Source organism: Mobula hypostoma, chromosome 12 (assembly GCF_963921235.1).
Source record: "Mobula hypostoma chromosome 12, sMobHyp1.1, whole genome shotgun sequence".
NCBI lineage: Eukaryota > Metazoa > Chordata > Chondrichthyes > Myliobatiformes > Myliobatidae > Mobula > Mobula hypostoma.
In genome coordinates, this window is record NC_086108.1 from 69,360,338 (window position 1) to 69,381,109 (window position 20,772).

General features: G+C 42.9%; 1 protein-coding gene across 2 annotated transcripts in view; it reads right to left on the reverse strand.

The window, feature by feature from the left end:
• Nucleotides 1-20,772, reverse strand: part of ttc39a (tetratricopeptide repeat domain 39A) — a 138,177-nt gene that overhangs the window by 28,254 nt on the left and 89,151 nt on the right. The window contains exon 18 of one of the 2 annotated variants that reach the window (XM_063064336.1): nucleotides 17,434-20,202. The exons of the other annotated variant lie outside the window; for it this stretch is intronic. Coding sequence (XP_062920406.1) covers nucleotides 20,085-20,202 — 118 coding nt within the window. The 3' untranslated portion in view covers nucleotides 17,434-20,084. Of the gene's footprint in view, nucleotides 1-17,433; nucleotides 20,203-20,772 lie in introns of those variants that run through there. 2 annotated transcript variants of the gene reach the window in all.

Sequence of the window (20,772 nt, forward strand, 5' to 3'; positions counted from 1 at the left end):
TGCTGTGCCCAATTATTTATTTTTATTTTTTAAAAAAGACACACAGGTATAAAGACAGGGCTTGCTGTTCTCAAGAAAGATCTGTTTGTGTGCACCATGCCTCGATCAAAACAAGTTTCAGAGAACCTTAGGAGAAGAATTGTAGAGATGCATGAAACTGGAAAGGGCTGCAAAAGCAGTTCTAAAGACCTGAGTTTTCATCAGTCCACAGTAAGAGAAATTGTCTACAAATGGAGGAGATTCAGTACTGTGGCTACTCTCCCTGGGAGTGGGCATCCTGCAAAGATCACAACAAGAGCACAACATGCAATGCTGAAGGAGGTGAAAAAGAATTTAAGAGCAACAGTAGAAATCTCTTGAACTTGCTGAAGTCTCTGTTCATTTGTCCACTATAAGAAAAACACTGAATAAGAATGTTGTTCATGGAGGGACACCATGGAGGAAACCACCGCTCTCCAAATGAAACATTGCTGCATATCTGAAGTTTGCAGAAGACCACCTAGATGTTCCATAGCGCTTCTGGGACAACGTTCTGTGGACAGATGGTACAAAATTTGGCAGAAATGTGCATTGCTATATTTGGAGGGAAAAGGGCACTGCACACCACCACCAAAACCTCATCTCAACTGTGAAGCATGGTGGAAGGAGCATCATGGTTTGGGGCTGCTTTGCTGCGTCAAGGCCTGTGCAGCTTGCAGTCGTTGAGGGAACAATGAATTCAAAATTGTAATGACACTTTGCAGGAGAATATCAAGGCTTAATAGAAGTTGAACAATGCAACAAGACAAAGAACCGAAAGAGGAGTAAATCAACAACAAAATTGTTTAAAAAGAAGAGAATTTGTGTTTTGGAGTGACCAAGTCCTGACTGTAATCCTATGGAAATATGAAGGATGTGAAGCAAGCAGTTCATGCAAGGAAGCTCCCAAACATCCCACAGTTGAACCAGTTTTGTAAGGAGAAATGGCCTAAGATTCCTCCAAGCTGATGTGCAGAACTGATCAGCAGTTAGTAGAAACATTTGGTTTAAGTTGTTGCTGTAAAAGGGGATCACACTGAAAGCAGAGGTTCACATACTTTTTCCAACAAATACTTATTGGATAATTTTTCTCAATGAACAAGTATAATTTTTTTGTGTTGGGTATTTAATTGGGTTCCTTTTAATCTAATTTTAGGACGTATGAAGATCTGATCACATTTCAGGTCATATGCAGAAATAGAGAAAATTCTACAGGGTTTACAAACTTTCTTGCACCTCTGCATGTGGCCACTTTGCAGTAGGCTACCTAATTTGAATCTTCTGAAAGAAAATCCAATATGGTTCAGCAAATATGACTCATCTTTAAAAATCTTGATCATTGTGGGATGTTGCAAACCTGAGCAATATAGCCCATTAAGAGAAAGACTACATGTGGCTGTGAATATCAGTTTTGTTTTATTTCTTGATTTATTTTTAACAGAATCTGTATTCATGGCAAGTCATTTGAATTACTATTGAGTATTGCTATTATCCTGATGAAGATTCTCCCACAATGTTGTTAGTTAGAGAAACTAGATTAAAACCCAGTGACAAAGAAGACTCAGTGATGCATTTTCAAATCAGGGTGATGTAAAACTTGGAGAACTTTGGCTATGGAAAGTTTTGGGAGATGTTGCAGCAGGAGCCTGGCTAGGTAAATTGAGTGATTTTGTACTGTAGATGGTACAGGCAGCAGCCTGAATGAATGGATGCTTAATGTAGTGATGCAAGGATTATCAATAAAGGTGGCTGTTTCATCTTGGATGCTGCTGACACTGAATGTGCAGTTGGAGCTACACTTCTCTTACCTGGATAGCAATCAGAATCAGCTTTGTCACTAACGTGTAAGATCTGTTTTGTGGACAGCAGCACCGTGCAATACATTTTTTAAAAAACTGTTGCAATAAGAAATAAACTAAATGTCAAAAGTGCTAAATAGTGAGGTAGTGTTCATGGCTTCATAGACTGCTCAGAAATCTTCATGGACATGAAGAAGCTGTTCCTAGATTGTTGAGTGTGCGTCTTCAGATTCCTGTACCACCTCCCTTATGGCAGTAATGAGAGGGTGTGTCCTGGATGGTGAAGGTCCCTAACACCACACACACAATGCTGGTGGAACACAGCAGGCCAGACAGCATCTATAGGAAGAAACACAGTCGCCGTTTCAGACCGAGACCCTTCATCAGGACTAACTGAAAGAAGAGATAGTAAGAGATTTGAAAGTGAAATGATAGGAGAAGACAGGAGGGGGAGGGATAGAGCTAAGAGCTGGAAAGTTGATTGGTAAAAGGGATACAAGTCTGGAGAAGGGAGAGGATCAGGGGATGGGAGGCCTAGGGAGAAAGAAAGGGGGACGGTAGCACCAGAGGAAGATGCAGAACAGGCAAGGAGTTATTGTGAGAGGGACAGAGAGAAAAAAGGAAAAAATAATAAATAAATAAGGGTTGAGGTAAGAAGGAGAGGAAGGGCATTAACAGAAGTTAGAGAAGTCAATGTTCATGCCATCAGGTTGGAGGCTACCCAGATAGAATATAAGGTGTTCCTCCAAACTGAGTGTGGCTTCATCTTGACAGTAGAGAAGGCCGTGGATAGACATATCAGAATGGGAATGGGATGTGGAATTAAAATATGTGGCCACTGGGAGATCTTGCTTTCTCTGGCAGACAGAGCGTAGGTGTTCAGCGAAACGGTCTCCCAGTCTGTGTCATTGTCTCACCAATATATAGTAGGCCGCACTGGGAGCACCGGACACAGTATATCATTCCAGCTGACTCTCGTGCTTGTCCTTTTTATGGTTGGTGGAAAGGCTTTTTGGTATCGTACACCTCTGCCCTGTCATTGCAGCTATTATACAGTATTTGAGGCTCATCTAGTTTCTGGGAATGGTGTCTCCCAGGACTTTGGAAAATTTGCATGTGATACCATCCAAAATCAAGGATGGATGATTAGACTCTGGAGTCCATCAGCGGCGTCAACAGAGCTTTACCGAGAGGGATTTCTCGCAGGTCGGTGGCAGTTATTTAAGAAGGGAGCTTCAAGAGTGCTAGTCCATTGTACATGGCCTATCAGCGGATATAACTGGCGCACCATTCGTGAGTTGAATAGCGGGGAAGGTTCAGGCATAAAAGGGAGACACTGCCTAGTGGAGCGGTCGTCGACAGAATGATCTGAGGTGGAGTGGGAGAGCTTTGGCTCATTTGGGCTTCAGCCATAACGGGTCGAATCGAGTTATGTTACCTGTGAGGAATAGAAACGGGAAATATGTCTGTGAGTCTGGTGTTCTGTACTCAGTGTCAGATGTGGGAGGTCCTCTGGAGACTCCCAGCCTCCTGGACGGCCACATTTGCACCAGGTGCGTCGAGCTGAAGCTCCTTAGGGACCGGGTTAGGGAACTGGAGATGCAGCTCAATGACCTTCGTCTGGTCAGAGAGAGTGAGGAGATGATAGAGTGGAGCTATAGGCAAGTAGTCACACCGGGGCCTTGGGAGACGGATAAGTGGGTAACAGTCAGGAGAGGGAAGGGCAGGAGTCAGACACTAGAGAGTACCCCTTAACAATAAGTACTCTTTGAGTACTGTTTGGGGGGGGTGTCGGGGGAACGGCCTACCTTGGGGAAACACAGAGTCTGGCCCTGTGGCTCAGAAGGGTAGCGAAAGGAAGAAGGCAGCAGTAATAGGGGACTCTATAGTTAGGGGGTCAGACAGGCGATTTTGTGGACGCAGAAAAGAAATACTGATGGTAGTTTGCCTCCCAGGTGCCAGGGTCCGGTGTGTTTCTGATCGAGTCCCTGATATCCTGACGTGAGAAGGAGAACAGCCAGAGGTCATGGTACATATTGGTACCAGCGATAGAGGCAGAAAAAGAGGGGCGGTCCTGAAAACAGACGACAGGGACTTAGGAAAGAAGCTGAGAAGCAGGGCCTCAAGGGTAGTAATCTTGTGATAAATGTGTGGTTTAGGGACTGGAGTAGGGGGCAGGGATTCAGATTTCTGGATCAATGGGACCTCTTTTGGGCAGGCGTGACCTCTACAAAAAGGCGGGGTTGCACATGAATCCGAGGAGGGCCAATATCCTGGCAGGGAGGTTTGCAAAGGCTATTAGAGAGAGTTTAAACTAGAACTGCTCGGGGTTGGGAACCAAACTGAAGAGACGGAGGAAGGGCGGTTGGCTCACAAATAGAGGAAGCTTGGAGACAGTGCAAGAGGGAGGATAGGCATGTGATAGAGAAGGGATACTCTCAGACCGATGGTTTGAGATGTGACTATTTTAATTCGAGGAGTATTATGAACAAAGCTGATGAGCTTATAGAGCATGGGTCAGTACTTGGAGCTATGGTGTTGTGGCCATTATAGGGACTTGGATGGCTCGGGCAGGAATGGTTACTTCGAGTGCCAGGCTTTAGATGTTTCAGAAAGGACAGGGAGGGAGGCAAAAGAGGTGGGGGTGTGGCACTGCTGATCAGAGATAGTGTCACGGCTCCAGAAAAGGAGGTGGTCATGGAGGGATTGTCTATGAGTGTGGGTGGAGGTTAGAAAGAGGAAGGGGTCAATAAATCTTCTGGGTGTTTTTTATAGACCACCCAATAGTAACAGGGACATCGAGGAGCAGATAGAGAGACAGGTTCTGGAAAGGTGTAATAGTAACAGGGTTGTTGTGGGAGATTTTAATTTCCCAAAAATATTTTGGCGTCTCCCTAGAGCAAGGGTAGAGTTTGTTAGGTGTGTTCAGGAAGGTTTCCTGACACAATATGTAGATAAGCCTAGAAGAGGTGAGGCTGTTCTTGATCTGGTACTGGGAAATGAACCTGGTCAGGTACCAGGTCTCTCAGTGGGAGAGCATTTTGGAGATAAGATCACAATTTTATCTCCTTTACCATAGCATTGGAGAGGGATAGGAACAGAGAAGTTAGGAAAACGTTTAATTGGAGTAAGGGAAAATGTGAGGCTATCAGGCAGGAACTTGGAAGCCTAAATTGGGAACAGATGTTCTCAGGGAAATGTATGGCAGAAATGTGGCAGATGTTCAGGGGATATTTGTGTGGTGTTCTGCATAGGTACATTACAATGAGACAGGGAAAGGATGGTAGGGTACAGGAACTGTGGTGTACGAAGGCTGTTTTAAAAAAAAATCTAGTCAATGAGAAAAGAAGAGCTTACAAAAGTTTCAAAAATAAGATTATAAGGCTAGCTGGAAGGAGCTTAAGAATGAAATTAGGAGAGCCAGAAGGGGCCATGAGAAGGCCTTGGTGGACAGGATTAAGGAAAACCCCAAGGCATTCTACAAGTATGTGACTAGCAAGAGGATAAGACCTGAGAGAACAGGACCAATCAAGTGTGACAGTGGTAAAGTGTGTATGGAACCGGAAGAGATGACTGAGGTACTTGATGAATATTTTGCTTCAGTATTCACTATGGAAAAGGATCTTGGCGATTATAGGGATGACTTACAGCAGATTGAAAAGCTTGAGCATATAGACATTAAGAAAAAGGATGTGCTGGAGCTTTTGTAAAGCATCAAGTTGGATAAGTCTCTGGGACTGGACAAGATGTACCCTAGGCAATTGTGGGAAGCAAGGGAAGAGATTGCTGATCCTCTGGCAATGATCTTTGCATTATCAGTGGGGACAGGAGGGGTTCCGGAGGATTGGAGGGTTGCAGATGTTCCCTTATTCAAGAAAGTGAGTAGAGATAGCCCAGGAAATTATAAACCAGTGAGTCTTACTTCAGTGGTTGGTAAGTTGATGGAAAAGATCCTGAGAGGCAGAATTTATGAACATTTGGAGAGGCATAATATGATTAGGAATAGTCAGCATAGCTTTGTGAAAGGCAGGTCGTGCCTTATGAACCTGATTGAATTTTTTGAGGATGTGATGAAACACATTGATGAAGGTAGAGCACTAGATGTAGTGTATATGGATTTCAGCAAGGCATTTGAAAAGGTGCCCCATGCAAGGCTTATTGGGAAAGTAAGGAGGCATGGAATCCTAGGGGACCTTGATTTGTGGATCCAGAATTGGTTTGTCCACAGAAGAGCTTAATGACTGAGGGGTAGTAACTGTTCTTCAGCCTGGTGGTGTGAGTCCTAGGCACCTGTACTTTCTACCTGATGGCAGCAATGAGAAAAGAGCGTGGCCTGGCTGGTGAGGATCTTTGATGCATGCTGCTGTTCCATGACAATGTTTCATGTAGATGTGCTCAATGGTTGCGAGGGTTTTAGCTGTGATGTTCTGAGCTGAATCCACCACCTTTCGTAGGATTTTCCACCTAGAGGCATTGGTGTCTGCATACCCGGCTGTAATGCAGCCAGTCAGCACACTTTCCACCATACATCTATGACGTTTGCCAAGGTTTTCGATGACATGCCAAATCTCTGCAGACTCCTGAGGCGCTGTTGTGCTTTCTTTGCAATTATTTTTATATGATGGGTCCAGGACAGGTCCTCTGAGATAGTGACCCCCAGGAATTTAAAGTTACTGCCCCTCTCCACCTCTGATCCTCCGGTGATTACTGGCTCGTGGATTTCTGGTTTCCCTCTCCTGAAGTCTATAATCAGTTCCATGGTCTTATTAACATTGGGTGAGAGGTGGTTGTCAATACACAACTTAGCCAAGTTTTCAGTCTCCCTTCTGTATGCTGATTCATCACCACCCTTGATATGGCCCACAACAGTGGTGTCATCAATAGACTTGTATGTTATGTTGGAGCTGTACTTACCCACACAACCCTGTGGTTCTCCTTTGCTGTTGGAGATTGTGGAGGAGATGTTTTTTCTAATCTGAACTGACAGGTCTACAAGTGAGGAAATCCATGATCCAATTTCATGGGTGGACTGGGGTATTGAGACCCAGGTCTTAAGTTTACTGAGGGAATGATGGTATTAAATGCTGAGCTGTAATCGATAATAAGCATGCTGATGTATGCATGTTTGCTGTCCAGATGTTCCAAGGTTGAGCAAAGAGCCAGTGAGATGGCATCTGCTGTAGACCTGTTGCTTTGGTAGGCAAATTGGAGCAGATCCAAGTCGCCACTCGGACAGGAGCAGATATACTTCAACAGCCTCTCAATACACTTCTTCACTGTCAATGTAAGTGCCACTGGGCAATGCTCATTGAGGCAGTTTGCCTCAAAGGGAGTGTCATTGTATTCTGGCTCACTGTTCTGTACCTTGCAGAGGCCAAACACTAACTTTCTGACACGTCTTACCACCCTTTGGGCCCTGACTCACCAATGAACACCAGGCCACTATTTCTTCATCATTAGAAATACTACCACATTAGCAGACCTCCTCTCGTTAGCCTTCAATTTTATAGTGTCCCAGCCCCACTCTGTCTGCTTATGTTGCTTAAACTTGGCTGTCCTTGTAAGCCCATTGTTTCTGCCTGCTTCAGCCTCACTAAAATCATTCCTTCTCAAGTACCAGTAGCAAACTTTGAGAGTTTCAGCTAGTTTTGCAGAGGGATGGGAACCAGTGCAGCAGGTCAGAAAGTGGAGTTAAGAGTTAGGTAGATGTCATAACTAGGAAGAACAGGCAGGAAGGAGCAAGATAATGGATACAATGAGATGGTATGGCCTGAACTGTGTATATTTTAATGCTAGGAGTATTATGGGTGAGGGTGTTGAACTTAAAGCATAGATCTATACATAGAATTATGATGTTAGAAATTAACACGTGAGCAGAATTTGACCATTTGTCCATTCGAGTCTGCTCTGCCATTCCATCATGGCTGTTTTATTATCCCTCTCAATCCATTCTGCGGCCTTCTCCCTGTAATCTTTGACATCCTTACTAGTCAACAACCTAGCAACCTCTGCTTTAAATATACCCATAGATATGGCCTCCACAGTCATCTGTGGCAATGAATTCCAGTGATTCACCATCCTCTGGCTGAAGAAATTCTTTTTCACCTCTGTTCTAAAGGGAGATCCTTCTATTCCGAAGCTGTGCCCTCTAGTCCTAGACTCCCCCACAGTAGGAAACATCCCCTCCACATCCACTTTCAATGTTCAATAGGTTTCAATGAGATTCCCCCCTCCCCCCACCACCACCACCAAATTCTTCTAAGTACCAGTGAGTACAGGCCCAGAGCCGTCAAATGCTTCTCATATGTTAACCCTTTCATTCTCAATCCTCCTCTGGGCTCTCTTCAATGTCAGCATATCCTTTCTTAGATAAAGGACCCAATATTGCTCACAATACTCCAAATGCAGTCTGACCAATGCCTTACAAAGTCTTACCATTATATCCTTGCTTTTGTATTCTAGTCTTCTCAAAATGAATGCTAACCTTTCATTTGCCTTCCTTACCACCAACTCAGCCTGCAAATGTTAACCATTAGGGAATCTTGCACAAGGACTCCCATGTCCCTTTGCACCTCTGAATTTTCTCACCATTTAGAAAATAGTTTACACATTTATTCCTTCCATCAAAGTGCACAACATACAGTTCCCTACATTATATTCCAGTTGCCACTTTGACTATTCTCCCAATCTAAGTCGTTCTGCAGACTCCCTGCTTCCTCAGCACTACCTGCCCCTCCACCTATCTTCATATCGTCTGCAAACTTGGCCACAAAGTCATCAATTCTGTCATCCAAATCATTCACATATAGCATGAAAAGAAGCAGCCCACCTCGGACTCCTACAGAACACCACTAGTCATCAGCAGCCAGCTAGAAAGACTTGGATGAAAGAAGGAAGGAGTAGGTGCTTAATGTTCCAGGGCCTTGATGTTTTGGAAAAGATAGAAAAGGTGATAAAAGCGTGGGGGAAGAGGGTTGTGATATTAATTAGGGACAATATCACAGCTGTATTAAGAGGGAACACAACTGAGGGCTCAATCACTGAGTCTATATGAGTGGAACTCAAAAATAGGAAGCTGCAGTTATGATGGGTTTATTCCCACAGACCCCGTCCCCCCAATAGCCACTGGGACACCAATGAACAGAAATGCAAGACTAGGGCCTCTTGGGTGTGATTTGTTAGGTGTATCCAGAAGGGTTTTTAAAACCAGCATATAGATAGTCCTATGAGAGGAGGGCCCATACTTGACCACGTGTTGGATGTTCAGCAGGAGAACAGTTCGGGAACAGTGACCCCAACTCAAGTTTTAAGCCATCTGTGGCTAAGTGTGGATCTTAGAGGGGTGAGATCCTTAATGAGTAGTTACCATGGGGACAGAGGGGATAGGAAGCTAAGTGTGGAGTGTGCTAATATGCTGAGCTATTTTGAGATAAAGGTGGAGGTACTGTTGGGTCTCTTAAAGAACATTAGTGGTTAAATTCCCAGGGAATGATGGGATTTATCCCAGGTTATTAAGAGAGGCAAGAGATTGCCCGGGCCTTGATCATTATCTTCACGTCCTCTCTAGCTACAGATGAGCAGCTAATGTTGTTCCATTGTTCAAGAAGGGAAATGGGGATAAACCTGGCAATAATAAACTAATGAGTCTCACACCAGTGGTAGGGAAGTTACTGGAGAGGAATCTTAGGGATAGGATTTATAACCATTTGGAAAAACATGGCCAAATTAGGGACAGTCAGCATATGAGAGAAGTTAAGATTTACTGACTTGGAAAAACTCAATCAAGGCAATGACAAAGGTGATTGAATGTTACATGAATTTTAGTAATGCATTTGACAAGGTTCATCATGGGAGACACACCCATAAGACATGGGTGCAGAAGATGGAGACACTACTTTCTCCCTTAGGGGGAGAGAGAACCTGTGGTATGTTGAAAACCAGGTGAAACGCAAAGTCTTTGTGGTAACTGCAAGTCTGTGTCTTTGCTGTTGCTTTGCTCACACTTGAGTGCTTGGTGGTGGGCGCCGATGCTGGTGGGGGGCGGGGGGATCGTGCTTGCTGCCGCTTTCCTTTGAATTAGGCCATTTGGCGTGTTCAGTCGCTCCACGCTGACTAATGGCTGATCCTTTTTCCCACTCCATGGCACCATTGATGCCTTGTCCAATCAAGAACAGATCAAGCTCTGCCTTAAATACACCCAATGACCTGGCCTCCACAGTCACCTGTGGTAATAAATTCCACAAATTCAATACCCTCTGCCTAGAGAAATCTGTCCGCATCTTTGTTTTAATGGATGCCTCTCTATCCTGAGGCTGTGCCCCCTTGTCCTAGACTCCTGCATCTTGGGAAACATCCTTTCCATATCTACTCTGTCTAGGCCTTTCAACATTTGTAAAGTTTCAATGAGATCCCTTCCTTATCCTTCTAAATTCCAGCGAGTACAGACCCAGAGCTATAAAACGTTCCTTGTATGATAATCCTTTCATTTCCCGAATTATCCTTGTGAACCACCTCTGAACCCTCTCCAATGCCAGCACATTTTTTCTTAGATGTAGAGCCCAAAACTGTTCACAGTACTCGAGGTGAGACCTCATAACGTCCTCACATCCCTGCTCTTGCATTTTAGACCTCTTGAAATGAATGTTAACATTGCATTGCCTTTCTCACCACTGACTCGACCTGCAAATTAACCTTTAGGGTGTTCTGCACAAGGACTCCCAAGTTCCTTTGCATCTCAGATTTTTGGATTTTCTCCCCATTCAGAAAATAGTCTGCACATTTATTTCTTCTACCAAAGTGCATGACCATACATTTTCCAACATTGTATTTCATTTGCCACTCTCTTGTCCATTCTCCTAATCTGCCTAAGTCCTTCTGCAGCCTACCTGATTCATCAACACTACCCTGCCCCTCCACCAATCTTTGTATCATCTGCAAACTTGGCAACAGAGCTGTCAATTCCATCATCTAAATCTTTGATATATAGCATAAAAAGAAATGGTCCCAACACCAGCCCCTGCGGAATACCACTAGTTATTGGCAGCCAACCAGAAAAGGATCCTTTTATTCTCACTCACTGCCTCCTACCAATCAGCCAGTGCTCTAATCATGCTAATAACTTTCCTGTAATACCATGGGTTCTTAACTTGGTAAGCAGCCTCATGTGTGGCACCTTATCAAAGGCCTTCTGAAATTCCAAATATACAACATCCACCGCATCCTCTTTATCTATCCTACGTGTAATCTCCTCAAAGAATTCCAACAGGTTCATCAGGGAAGATTTTCCCTTAAGGAAACCATGCTGACTTTGTCCCATCTTGTCCTGTTTCCCTAAGTACTCCATAACCTCATCCTTAACAATTGATTCCAACATCTTCCCAACCACTGAGGTCAGGCTAACTGGTCTATAATTTCCTTTGGGCTGCCTTCCTCCTTTCTTAAAGAGTGGAGTGACATTTGTAATTTTCCAGTCCTCTGGCACCATGTCAGAGTCCAATGATTTTTGAAAGATCATTACTAATGCCTCCACAATCTCTACTGCAATGTCTTTCAGAACCCTAGGGTGCAGTTCATCTGGTCCAGGTGATAAGTCTTTCAGCTTTTTGAGCACATTTTCCCTTGTAATAGTAACTGCACTCACTTCTCTTCCACCAGTGTCTTCCACAGTGAAGACTGATGCAAAATACTCATTTAGTTCATCAGCCATCTCCTTGTCCCCCATTATTATTTCTTCGGCCTCATTTTCTAGCAGCCCTACATCCACTTTCATCTTTTTTTTTATTTCTTTTTACATACAGTACTTGAAAAAGCTTTTACTATCCACTTTGATAATGTTTGCTAGCTTGCTTTCATATATCATCTTTTCCGTCTTAATGATTCTTTTAGTTGATCTCTGTAGGGCTTTAAAGGCTTCCCAGTCCTGTCTTTCCACCACTTTTTGCTTTATTGTATGCCTTCTCTTTTGCTTTTACATTAGCTTTGATTTCCCTTGTCAGCCATGGTTGTACTATTTTGCCACCCAGTACATTAAAATGTATGGGTCCATGGAGTATTGGCCATCTGGATTCAGAATTGGCTTGCTGATGGAAGACAAGGTAGTGGTTGATGGGACTTCTTCATGCTGGAAGTCAGACTAGTGGTGTTCTGCGGAGCCCCTTACTTGAACCTCTGCTGTTTGTGAAATTTGCAAATTTCAATCTGGTGGGATGAAGTTGGAATGGCAGGCCAGACTCGTTGGGTCAAATGGCCTAATTCTTTTCCTAGGTCTTATTGTCTACTCAAAATAGATCTTTGGTTGTCATAGCCGGGGTAAGGTGGGAGGGATGGTTGGAAAATGCGGTGCATAGTGGGGATAAGCTTCCACTGCCTATTAGAATACTACCAATGGCATGTATTTCAAATGGCCTATGGCAAACAAATCCAGCTCCTGGCCTTCACTTGTGGCAGAACTATTTCAGCTGCCAGGCAAAGAGGCGTCTTAAAATCAGTCGCTTCAGGCAAATGGGGCTCGTCAGCCATGGTTGGCAGCCCATCTGGGAGAAGGAAAATTCTGAATTCAAACCTCCACTGGCTTGCAGCTATACCCCGTCATGGGGAAGGCTTCAGAGTAAGCCCCAAGGAAAAAAAATCTGGAGCTGGAGTCCCCAAGGCAGTCCTACATTGAGTTCAATGCTGACTGGCAACTCCTGTGGTGCTGCTGGGCCAAACTGTATTGGTCTCTGCTTTTCCTTTGGATTCATCAGCTGTATGGAGGGTGGAAGCCTGCTACATTGACAACAGTTTTTGCTCTCCGTATTGTACTGTCCCGGCTTGCATCTTGGCTTGACTATCATTCAGACAGCTAGTACGGTTGACCTCAACTAACGGAAGCCTCACTCACTTATCCTGGTAATGAAACTGTTTTCTTTTCTCCCCATTCCATAACTAACCACCTACAACACTCAGAGTTCTATGCTCTGTGACCTCTAGCAGGAAGGTAAATGCTTGGGAAAACAGTGAAAGGCAAAACCAAAGTAGTAGGTGTGATGGGTTGGATAGTTTGAAGTGTGTATATTTTAATGGAAGGAGTATTATGGGTAAAAGGTGATGAACTTAGAGCATGGGTCAGTACGTGGAACTACGATGTTGTGGCCATCATGGAAACTTGGATGGGAGAGGGGCAGGAATGAGTGATTAATGTACCAGGTTTTTGAAATTTTAGAAAAGATGAAGAAGGTTAAAAAAAAAGTGGTGGGGAGGAGGGATAATCAGGGAAGATATCACCGCTGCACTCAGGGAGGGTTCAGACAGTGAGTCCATTTCAGAATCAGAATTGGGTTTATTATCACTGGCTTGTGTCGTGAAATTGGTTAACTTAGCAGCAGCAGTTCAATGCAATACATAACCTAGAAGAAAAAAATAAAATAATAATAATAAATAAATTACAGAATAGAACTCAGGTATAGGAAGGGTGCAATCACACTGAAGGGATTTTTATTACAGATCCCACTATAGCCACCAGGACTTCAAGGAACAGATATGTAAACAGATTAAGGAAATGTGGATTTCAACTTCCTTAATGTAAACTGGGACCACTTTAGTGCAAGGAGTTTAGATGGACTAGAATTTGTTAAGCATATCCTGGAAAGTTTCTTAAATCAATATGTGGACCATCCAGTGAGAGGAGGGCCCTACTGGACCTGGTGTTGGGTAATGAACCTGGCCAGGTGACAAACCTTTCAGAAGGTGAACAGTTAGGGAACAGTGATCACAACTCCTTAACTATCAGGATAGCTATATATAAGGATAGGTATGGTCCTTGCAGGAGAGTTTTAAATTGGAGAAGGGCAAATTACGAGGGCATTAGGCAGGAACTAAGAAGAGTTAATTGGGAATATCTTTTCTCCTGCAAGCCAATCTCAGACACGTGGAGGGTATTTAAAGATCAATTGCACGGAGTACAGGAAAGGTATGTTCTGGTTTGAAAGATGGATGGGGATGGAAAGATAAAGGAACCTTGGGTCTCCAGAGAGGTGATGAATTTAGGCAAGAAGGAAAAGTATGTAAAGCTTCAGATGTTTAGATCAAATGAAGCATATGGTGAGTATAAAGAAGCCAGAAAAGAACTAAAGAAAGGAATTAGAAAAGCCAGGATGGGCCATGAAACGTCATTGACAAGTAGAATCAAGGTGAATCAGAAGGCATACTATACATACATCAAGTGCGAGAGGATAACTAGAGAGAGGGTGGAACTACTGAAGGATAAAGGGTGCAATACTTGCTTGGATTCAGAGAACATGATTGGGGTACTTAAGGATGCATACAGCTCCTCTCCCCTCCCCCCCCCCCATTGGGAAGGTCAGATCACAACCTGGTGCATCTAAAACCCCACATGAGTCATCTGTTATCGGCCCCCAACCAACACATATTCCACTCTCCCCTCCTACCCCTCCTCACAGTCCCCCACCCTGCTCTCATGACTATACCCCTTCCCCACACAAAACCACCACAGTGGACTTCACAGCTGAACAGGTGAAAAGATAGCTGAAACATCTCAACCCAAGCAAGGCTGCAGGACCGGATGGTGTCTGTACCAGGGTGCTCAAAGCCTGTGCCCTTCGGTTATGTGGAGTAATTCACCATGTCTTCAACCTGAGCCTGAGGCTCTGGAGGGTTCCTGTGCTGTGGAAGACGTCCTGCCTCGTCCCTGCGCCCCAGCGGCCTCTGAGTACAGACCGGTGGCATTGACCTCCCACATCATGAAGACCTGGGAGAGACTTGATCTGGAGCTGCTCTGGCCTATGGTCAGGCCACACTTAGATCCCCTCCAGTTCGCCTACCAGCCCCGACTAGGAGTTGAGGATGCCATTGTCTACCTGCTGAACCGTGTCTACGCCCACCTGGACAAGCCAGCCAGCACTGTGAGGGTCATGTTTTTTGACTTCTCCAGTGCGTTCAACACCATCCACCCTGCTCTGCTGGGGGAGAAGCTGACAGCAATGCAGGTGGATGCTTCCCTGGTATCATGGATTCTTGATTACCTGACTGGCAGACCACAGTACGTGTGCTTGCAACACTGTGTGTCCGACAGAGTGATCAGCAGCACTGGGACGCCACAGGGGACTGTCTTGTCTCCCTTTCTCATCACCATTTACACCTCGGACTTCAACTACTGCACAGAGTCTTGTCATCTTCGGAAGTTTTTGGATAACTCTGCCATAGTTGGATGCATCAGCAAGGGAGATGAGGCTGAGTACAGGGCTACAGTAGGAAACTTTGTCACACGGTGTGAGCAGAATTATCTGCAGCTTAATGTGAAAAAGACTAAGGAGCTGGTGGTAGACCTGAGGACAGCTAAGGCACCAGTGACCCCTGTTTCCATCCAAGGGGTCAGTGTGGACATGGTGGAGGATTACAAATACCTGAGGATACGAATTGACCATAAACTGGACTGGTCTACAAGAAGGGTCAGAGCTGTCTCTATTTCCTGAGGAGACTGAGGTCCTCTAATGTCTGTCGGACATTGCTGAGGATGTTCTACGAGTCTCTGGTGGCCAGTGTTATTGTGTTTGCTGTTGTGTGCTGGGGCAGCAGGCTGAGGGTAGCAGACACCAACAGAATCAACAAACTCATTCGTAAGGCCAGTGATGTTGTGGGGATGGAACTGGACTCTCTGACTGTGGTGTCTGAAAAAAGGCTGCTGTCCAAGTTGCATGCCATCTTGGACAATGTCTCCCATCCACTACATAATGTATTGGGCGGGCACAGGAGTACATTCAGCCAGAGACTCATTCCACCGAGATGCAACACAGAGTGTCATAGGAAGTCATTCCTGCCTGTGGCCATTAAACTTCACAACTCCTCCCTTGGTGGGTCAGACACCCTGAGCCAAGAGGCTGGTCCTGGACTTATTTTCTGGCATAATTTACATATTACTATTTAATTATTTATGGTGCAACTGTAACGAAAACCAATTTCCCCTGGGATCAATAAAGTATGACTATGACGATGACTATGACTGATAAGTATCTTGCTTCAGTATTTTACCAAGGAAAAGGATATGGAGGACCAGGAGATCAATGCTGAGCATATAAATATGTTGGCGTGTTCAGAGGTCAAGAGGAGGAAGTGTTAGACACCCTAATGAGTATTACACTGGATAAGGCCGCAGGGCCTGATGCGATTTACCTCAGATCATTAAAGAAGGCAAGAGATGAGATTGTTGGGGTCTTGACCAGTATCTTTGTGTCCTCTCTAGCCACAGGCAAGGTCCCAGGGGACTGGCAAGTGACTAATGTTTTACCTCTATTTAAGAAGGTAACAAGGGAAAATCCTGGGAACTATAGACTGGTGAGTCTCACGTCAGTTAGAGGGAAGTTGCTGGAGAAAATTTTTAGGGATAGGATAATGAGCATTTGGAAACCCATGGCTTAATTAGGGAGAGCCAGCATGGCTTTGTGCAAGGCAGGTTGTGCTTTACCAACTTGATTAAGTTTTTTGACAAAATGACTAGATTGATGAGGGTAGGACAGTGGATGTTGTTTACATGGATTTTAGTACAGCATTTGATAAAGTCCCTCATGGGAAGCTAATCCAGAAAATTAAGATGTATGGGATCCGCAGCCAATTGGCTGTTTGGGTTCAGAATTGGCTTGCACGAAGAAGACAGAGGGTAGTGGTTGCAGGGACTCATTCAAACTGGAGGTTTGTAATGATTGGTGTTCTGCAGGGATCTGTGCTGGGGCCTCTGCTCTTTGTGATGTCTATAAATTACTTGGATGAAAGTGTGGATGGGTGGGTTGGTAAATTTGTAGATGATACTGAGATTGGTGGAGTTGTGGTTAGTGGAGAAGACTGGCAAAGAATACAGAGCATTTTGATCAATTGCAGATATGGGCAGAGAAATGGCAAATGCAGTTTAACCCAGATAAATGTGAGGTGTTGCACCTTGGTAGGACAAATGCAAGGGGATAGTGCATAGTGATCATTAACTGTGTTGCCGAGCAGAGAGATCTTGGGATCCAAGTTCATCGCTACTTGAAAGTGGCTACACCGGTCAGTAAGGTGGTTAAGAGTCCTGACGAAGGGTCTCGGCCTGAAACGTTGACTTTACCTCTTCCTAGAGATGCTGCCTGGCCTGCTGCATTCACCAGCAACTTTGATGTGTGAGAGCCTATGAATGTTTGCTTTTATTAGTTGAGGCACTGAGTTCAGAAGTCAAGAGGTTATGTTGCAACTTTATAAAACTCTGGTTAAGCCACATCTGGAATTTTGTGTAGAGGTCTGGTCGCCCCACATTCTGCTATCATAGGAGACTGGGTAAGCTTGGGTTGTTTACTGTGGAGCACTGGAGACTGAGGGGAGATCTGATAGAGGTTCATAAGATTATGAGAGGCATAGATAGAGTAGACAGGGAGTACCTGTTTCCCAGGGTTGAAATGTCTGGCATCAAAGGGCATGCATTGAATGTGAGAAGGGGTAGGTTCAAGGGGGACGTGAGGGGTAAGGTTTTTACTTGGAAAGTCACGGACACCAGGAATGCACTGTCTGGTATGGTGGTAGAGGCAAATACATTAGAGGCTTTTAAGTCAAGAAAAATCTGCAGATGCTGGCAATCCAAGTAAAACACACACACACACACACACACACACACACACACACACACACACACACACACACACACACACACACACACACACACACACACACACACACACACACAGAGTGCTGGAGGAACTCAGCCAGCCAGCTGTGGGAAAAGAGTAACCAGTCAACATCTTCACCCAAGATGTTGACTGTTTACTGTTTTCTATAGATACTGCCCGGCCTGCTGTGTTCCTCCCAGCATTTCATGTGTGCTGCAGGGGCTTTTACATGATGTTTGAATCGGCACTTGGATGTAAGGAAGATGGAGGGATATGGATATTGTGTAGGTGGAAGGGATTAGTGTTTGGATGTTTTTGATTTGCTTTTTAGCTGTTTCAGCATACATTGGGCTGAATAGCCTGTTCCTGTGCTGTACTCTTCTATGTTCTGTGATTTTGCATCCTTCACACTCTGCCCCATCATTGGCATCTGCGCTGGATTGTAACTCTGAATTACTTCCCTGTATTTCTCGACTTCTCTGTATTCAAACGCCAGAAACTTTCAAATTTTGCTTTGTTGAGACTCCTTATAATATCCCCTTGCTGAGTTAATATTAAGATGTTGCTCATGGGAAACATTTCTAAACATTTAATATTTTAAAGAAGCTAAATAAATCCAGGTTACTGTATTAGCAATTTACATGTAAACTGTAATTATGGTTAACTTAGTAAATATAAACAAGGACAAAGGTAAATTTAAATTTTTAATGTTTAACAATATGAAACAGTATTTCTTGTCCTGAATCCAGCAGAACACAATCAACTGTCAAAACTAATATTTCATTTACAAATTCTACAATTATTGATCCAATCCCATGCTGCACTTTAAGAATTGACATTTCAGATTGTAGATTAACTTTTCCAATATTTATGTGCAATCAATGCATTGTATTATAATAAATATAATAAAGAGATACATGTTCAGTGCAGAATTTTTAAATCTGCCTCTTTTAAAAGCAAAGTGTTTGGTATCCTTCAATTTCCATTATTTCAGTTAGCAGTAAATGGATGGTTGTCTTTCTGTTGCCCTTTCAAAGATGCTGAATGCATGAACCATTTACATAAAGATACTTCTAAACAAACAAAGGCTTTGTTTGCCTTAAGTGTTGAAGAGAATAATGTGCAATATGGCTGCCAAATCAAACGGAAATCAAAAGCTCCTTGGGATTCTCAAATTTATATTTTATAGTGTAACACTTATCCTAGAGTTTCCTGAATTTGAAGCCAAGTCTCCAGCCAGGTGAAAAATCTTGCTGGAAATAGTTTTGTTCTCCTCAAGCATTTTATACTTCATATTCTTATAACAATTAAATTAAAGAAAGGTAATTTAAGTGGAGTATTGGGTTGAATGTCTTATAATGCAATGCTCTAATACTAAATTCAATCAGAGTTGGCTACCACTGCCTGGAAATGAAACTTTTGCATTAGCTAGCAGCTAAATCAATTATAGAAGGATATTAAGTATTTTGTGGGGGGTGGGGTGAACTGATATTCTGAGAAAAATCTTGAGTATTTTCCATGTTTATCCATAAACTATTTGCCTCTTTCAAGAAATAATTATTACAGGTTGGAAAGTTTGCATTTCAAGATGGACATATGAAAGTTTTTCCATATTTCTCTGGAAGGGAGTCACTACAGTATGTTTATATCAATAGCAAGTCAGACAATGGTACTGGAAATGAGTTTGCATATAAATATTTTAAACTAGGAAATAGAGGGTTAAAGTAACATTCTGATAACCAACTTTTATTCCCAGAATGATGCAAAACAACCACAGATTGAGTTTTTTTTAAAACCTCCCATAGTTTGAAAGAAAGTAAGTCTGACTATAAAATACCTGATGAAACTGTTCAGTTTTTTCATCATTGCTATTGACCTCCTAATGCATATGGCAAGTTGTTGAATGTAGAAGCTTTTTTGAACTTGGGCCCCACCATTTAATGGGAGTGTTGTTCCTAATGTGATTTGTCTGCTGGCGAAGGGAATAGCAAGCCTAGTCTTCCTGCAATAAATTCTTCATCTGACATCATCGCATGTAAAACCTTCCATAAGCAACAAATTTAACAATAAAATCAAAAGTTGCCACTGTTCACACATGCGTCAATCACTTTCTTCACAATATTTTTCAAACACCTTCAACATGAACTGACACATCAGATAATTGATTTTAATAGATGCAAACCACTCACTAAAGACACCTTACTAGCTGAAACAGGATATAAGCACATTGGACACTGCAACTGATAATAAAAAGGTAATGAAAAGTGTGTTATTTGCTCTATTGAAATGCAAGCAGTTTACATCTTTATATTCTTGGGTATCTTTTGGAGGTCAATGAGTGCTATGTGGTAATGCATTTTAATAACTGAAATCTATTTGCATGTGAAATAATGTATTTACATTTTTACAAAGACACTTATTTAGAAATAACATTACCGTAAATTACTAAACCAGTAATTTACTCCCTGAACCAAAGTAAACCAGTTGTGTTTATAATTCCTGAGAACCCAGTTGAAGTTGTTCTCAATCACAAAAGAAGTTCACAAAGATTACCAGTAAATGCAAATGTACCATTCTTCAGAGCAAGGGGGAAAAAATCAATGTGGATTTCATAGGTGTTTTGCCAGGATAATTTAAGCATCTTTTATAAAGAAGGCAGTAATGATTTCTTCCCATTTTGTGTGTGTGATTTCAACTTGAGAAGAGCAGCTTGGATTCGAAAATGTGTTCTTGACTCCATTGAGTAATTGTTGTAATCTTGCCTAAACAAATAAAAGTAATCTGCTGTAAATTCTCCAGATTATTTGAATAGTCTGAATGCATTTAGCTAAATAACTACAATTACACGGTAGAACAAATACTGTGACGAAGAGAGACCTATATATTGCAATAACATCCTATGCTCAAGTCATAGCAATGTCTTTTGGCATGTAATATAGCTTATAATTTTAGTAATACAGAATCATTTCATTGTGAAGGTCTGCCCCTCCAAATGATACAACAAAGTGATCTGCAGATGTGAACAATTCCATTGGCAGTCATGAAAACCTCTAATTATCTCAAAGTCTCTTCTGAAGAAAACAGTTTCTGCTCCTCAGTCTTCATTCACAACCAATTCCTTACACTCAAAGTTAATAGCTTTACCTTCTCCTGTATCCAGGACTCAATGACATTCCTTTTGTTTCTTAAAATATAGTACCTAACCATTATATGATCATCTTCCTCAGTCATATAATTTATTTGCTAATTACATTCAGGTATCTCCATCCAATCAAACAATAAGAAATACTGTATTTATTCTAAATTATTTTTTCACATTGTATCAAAGTGCT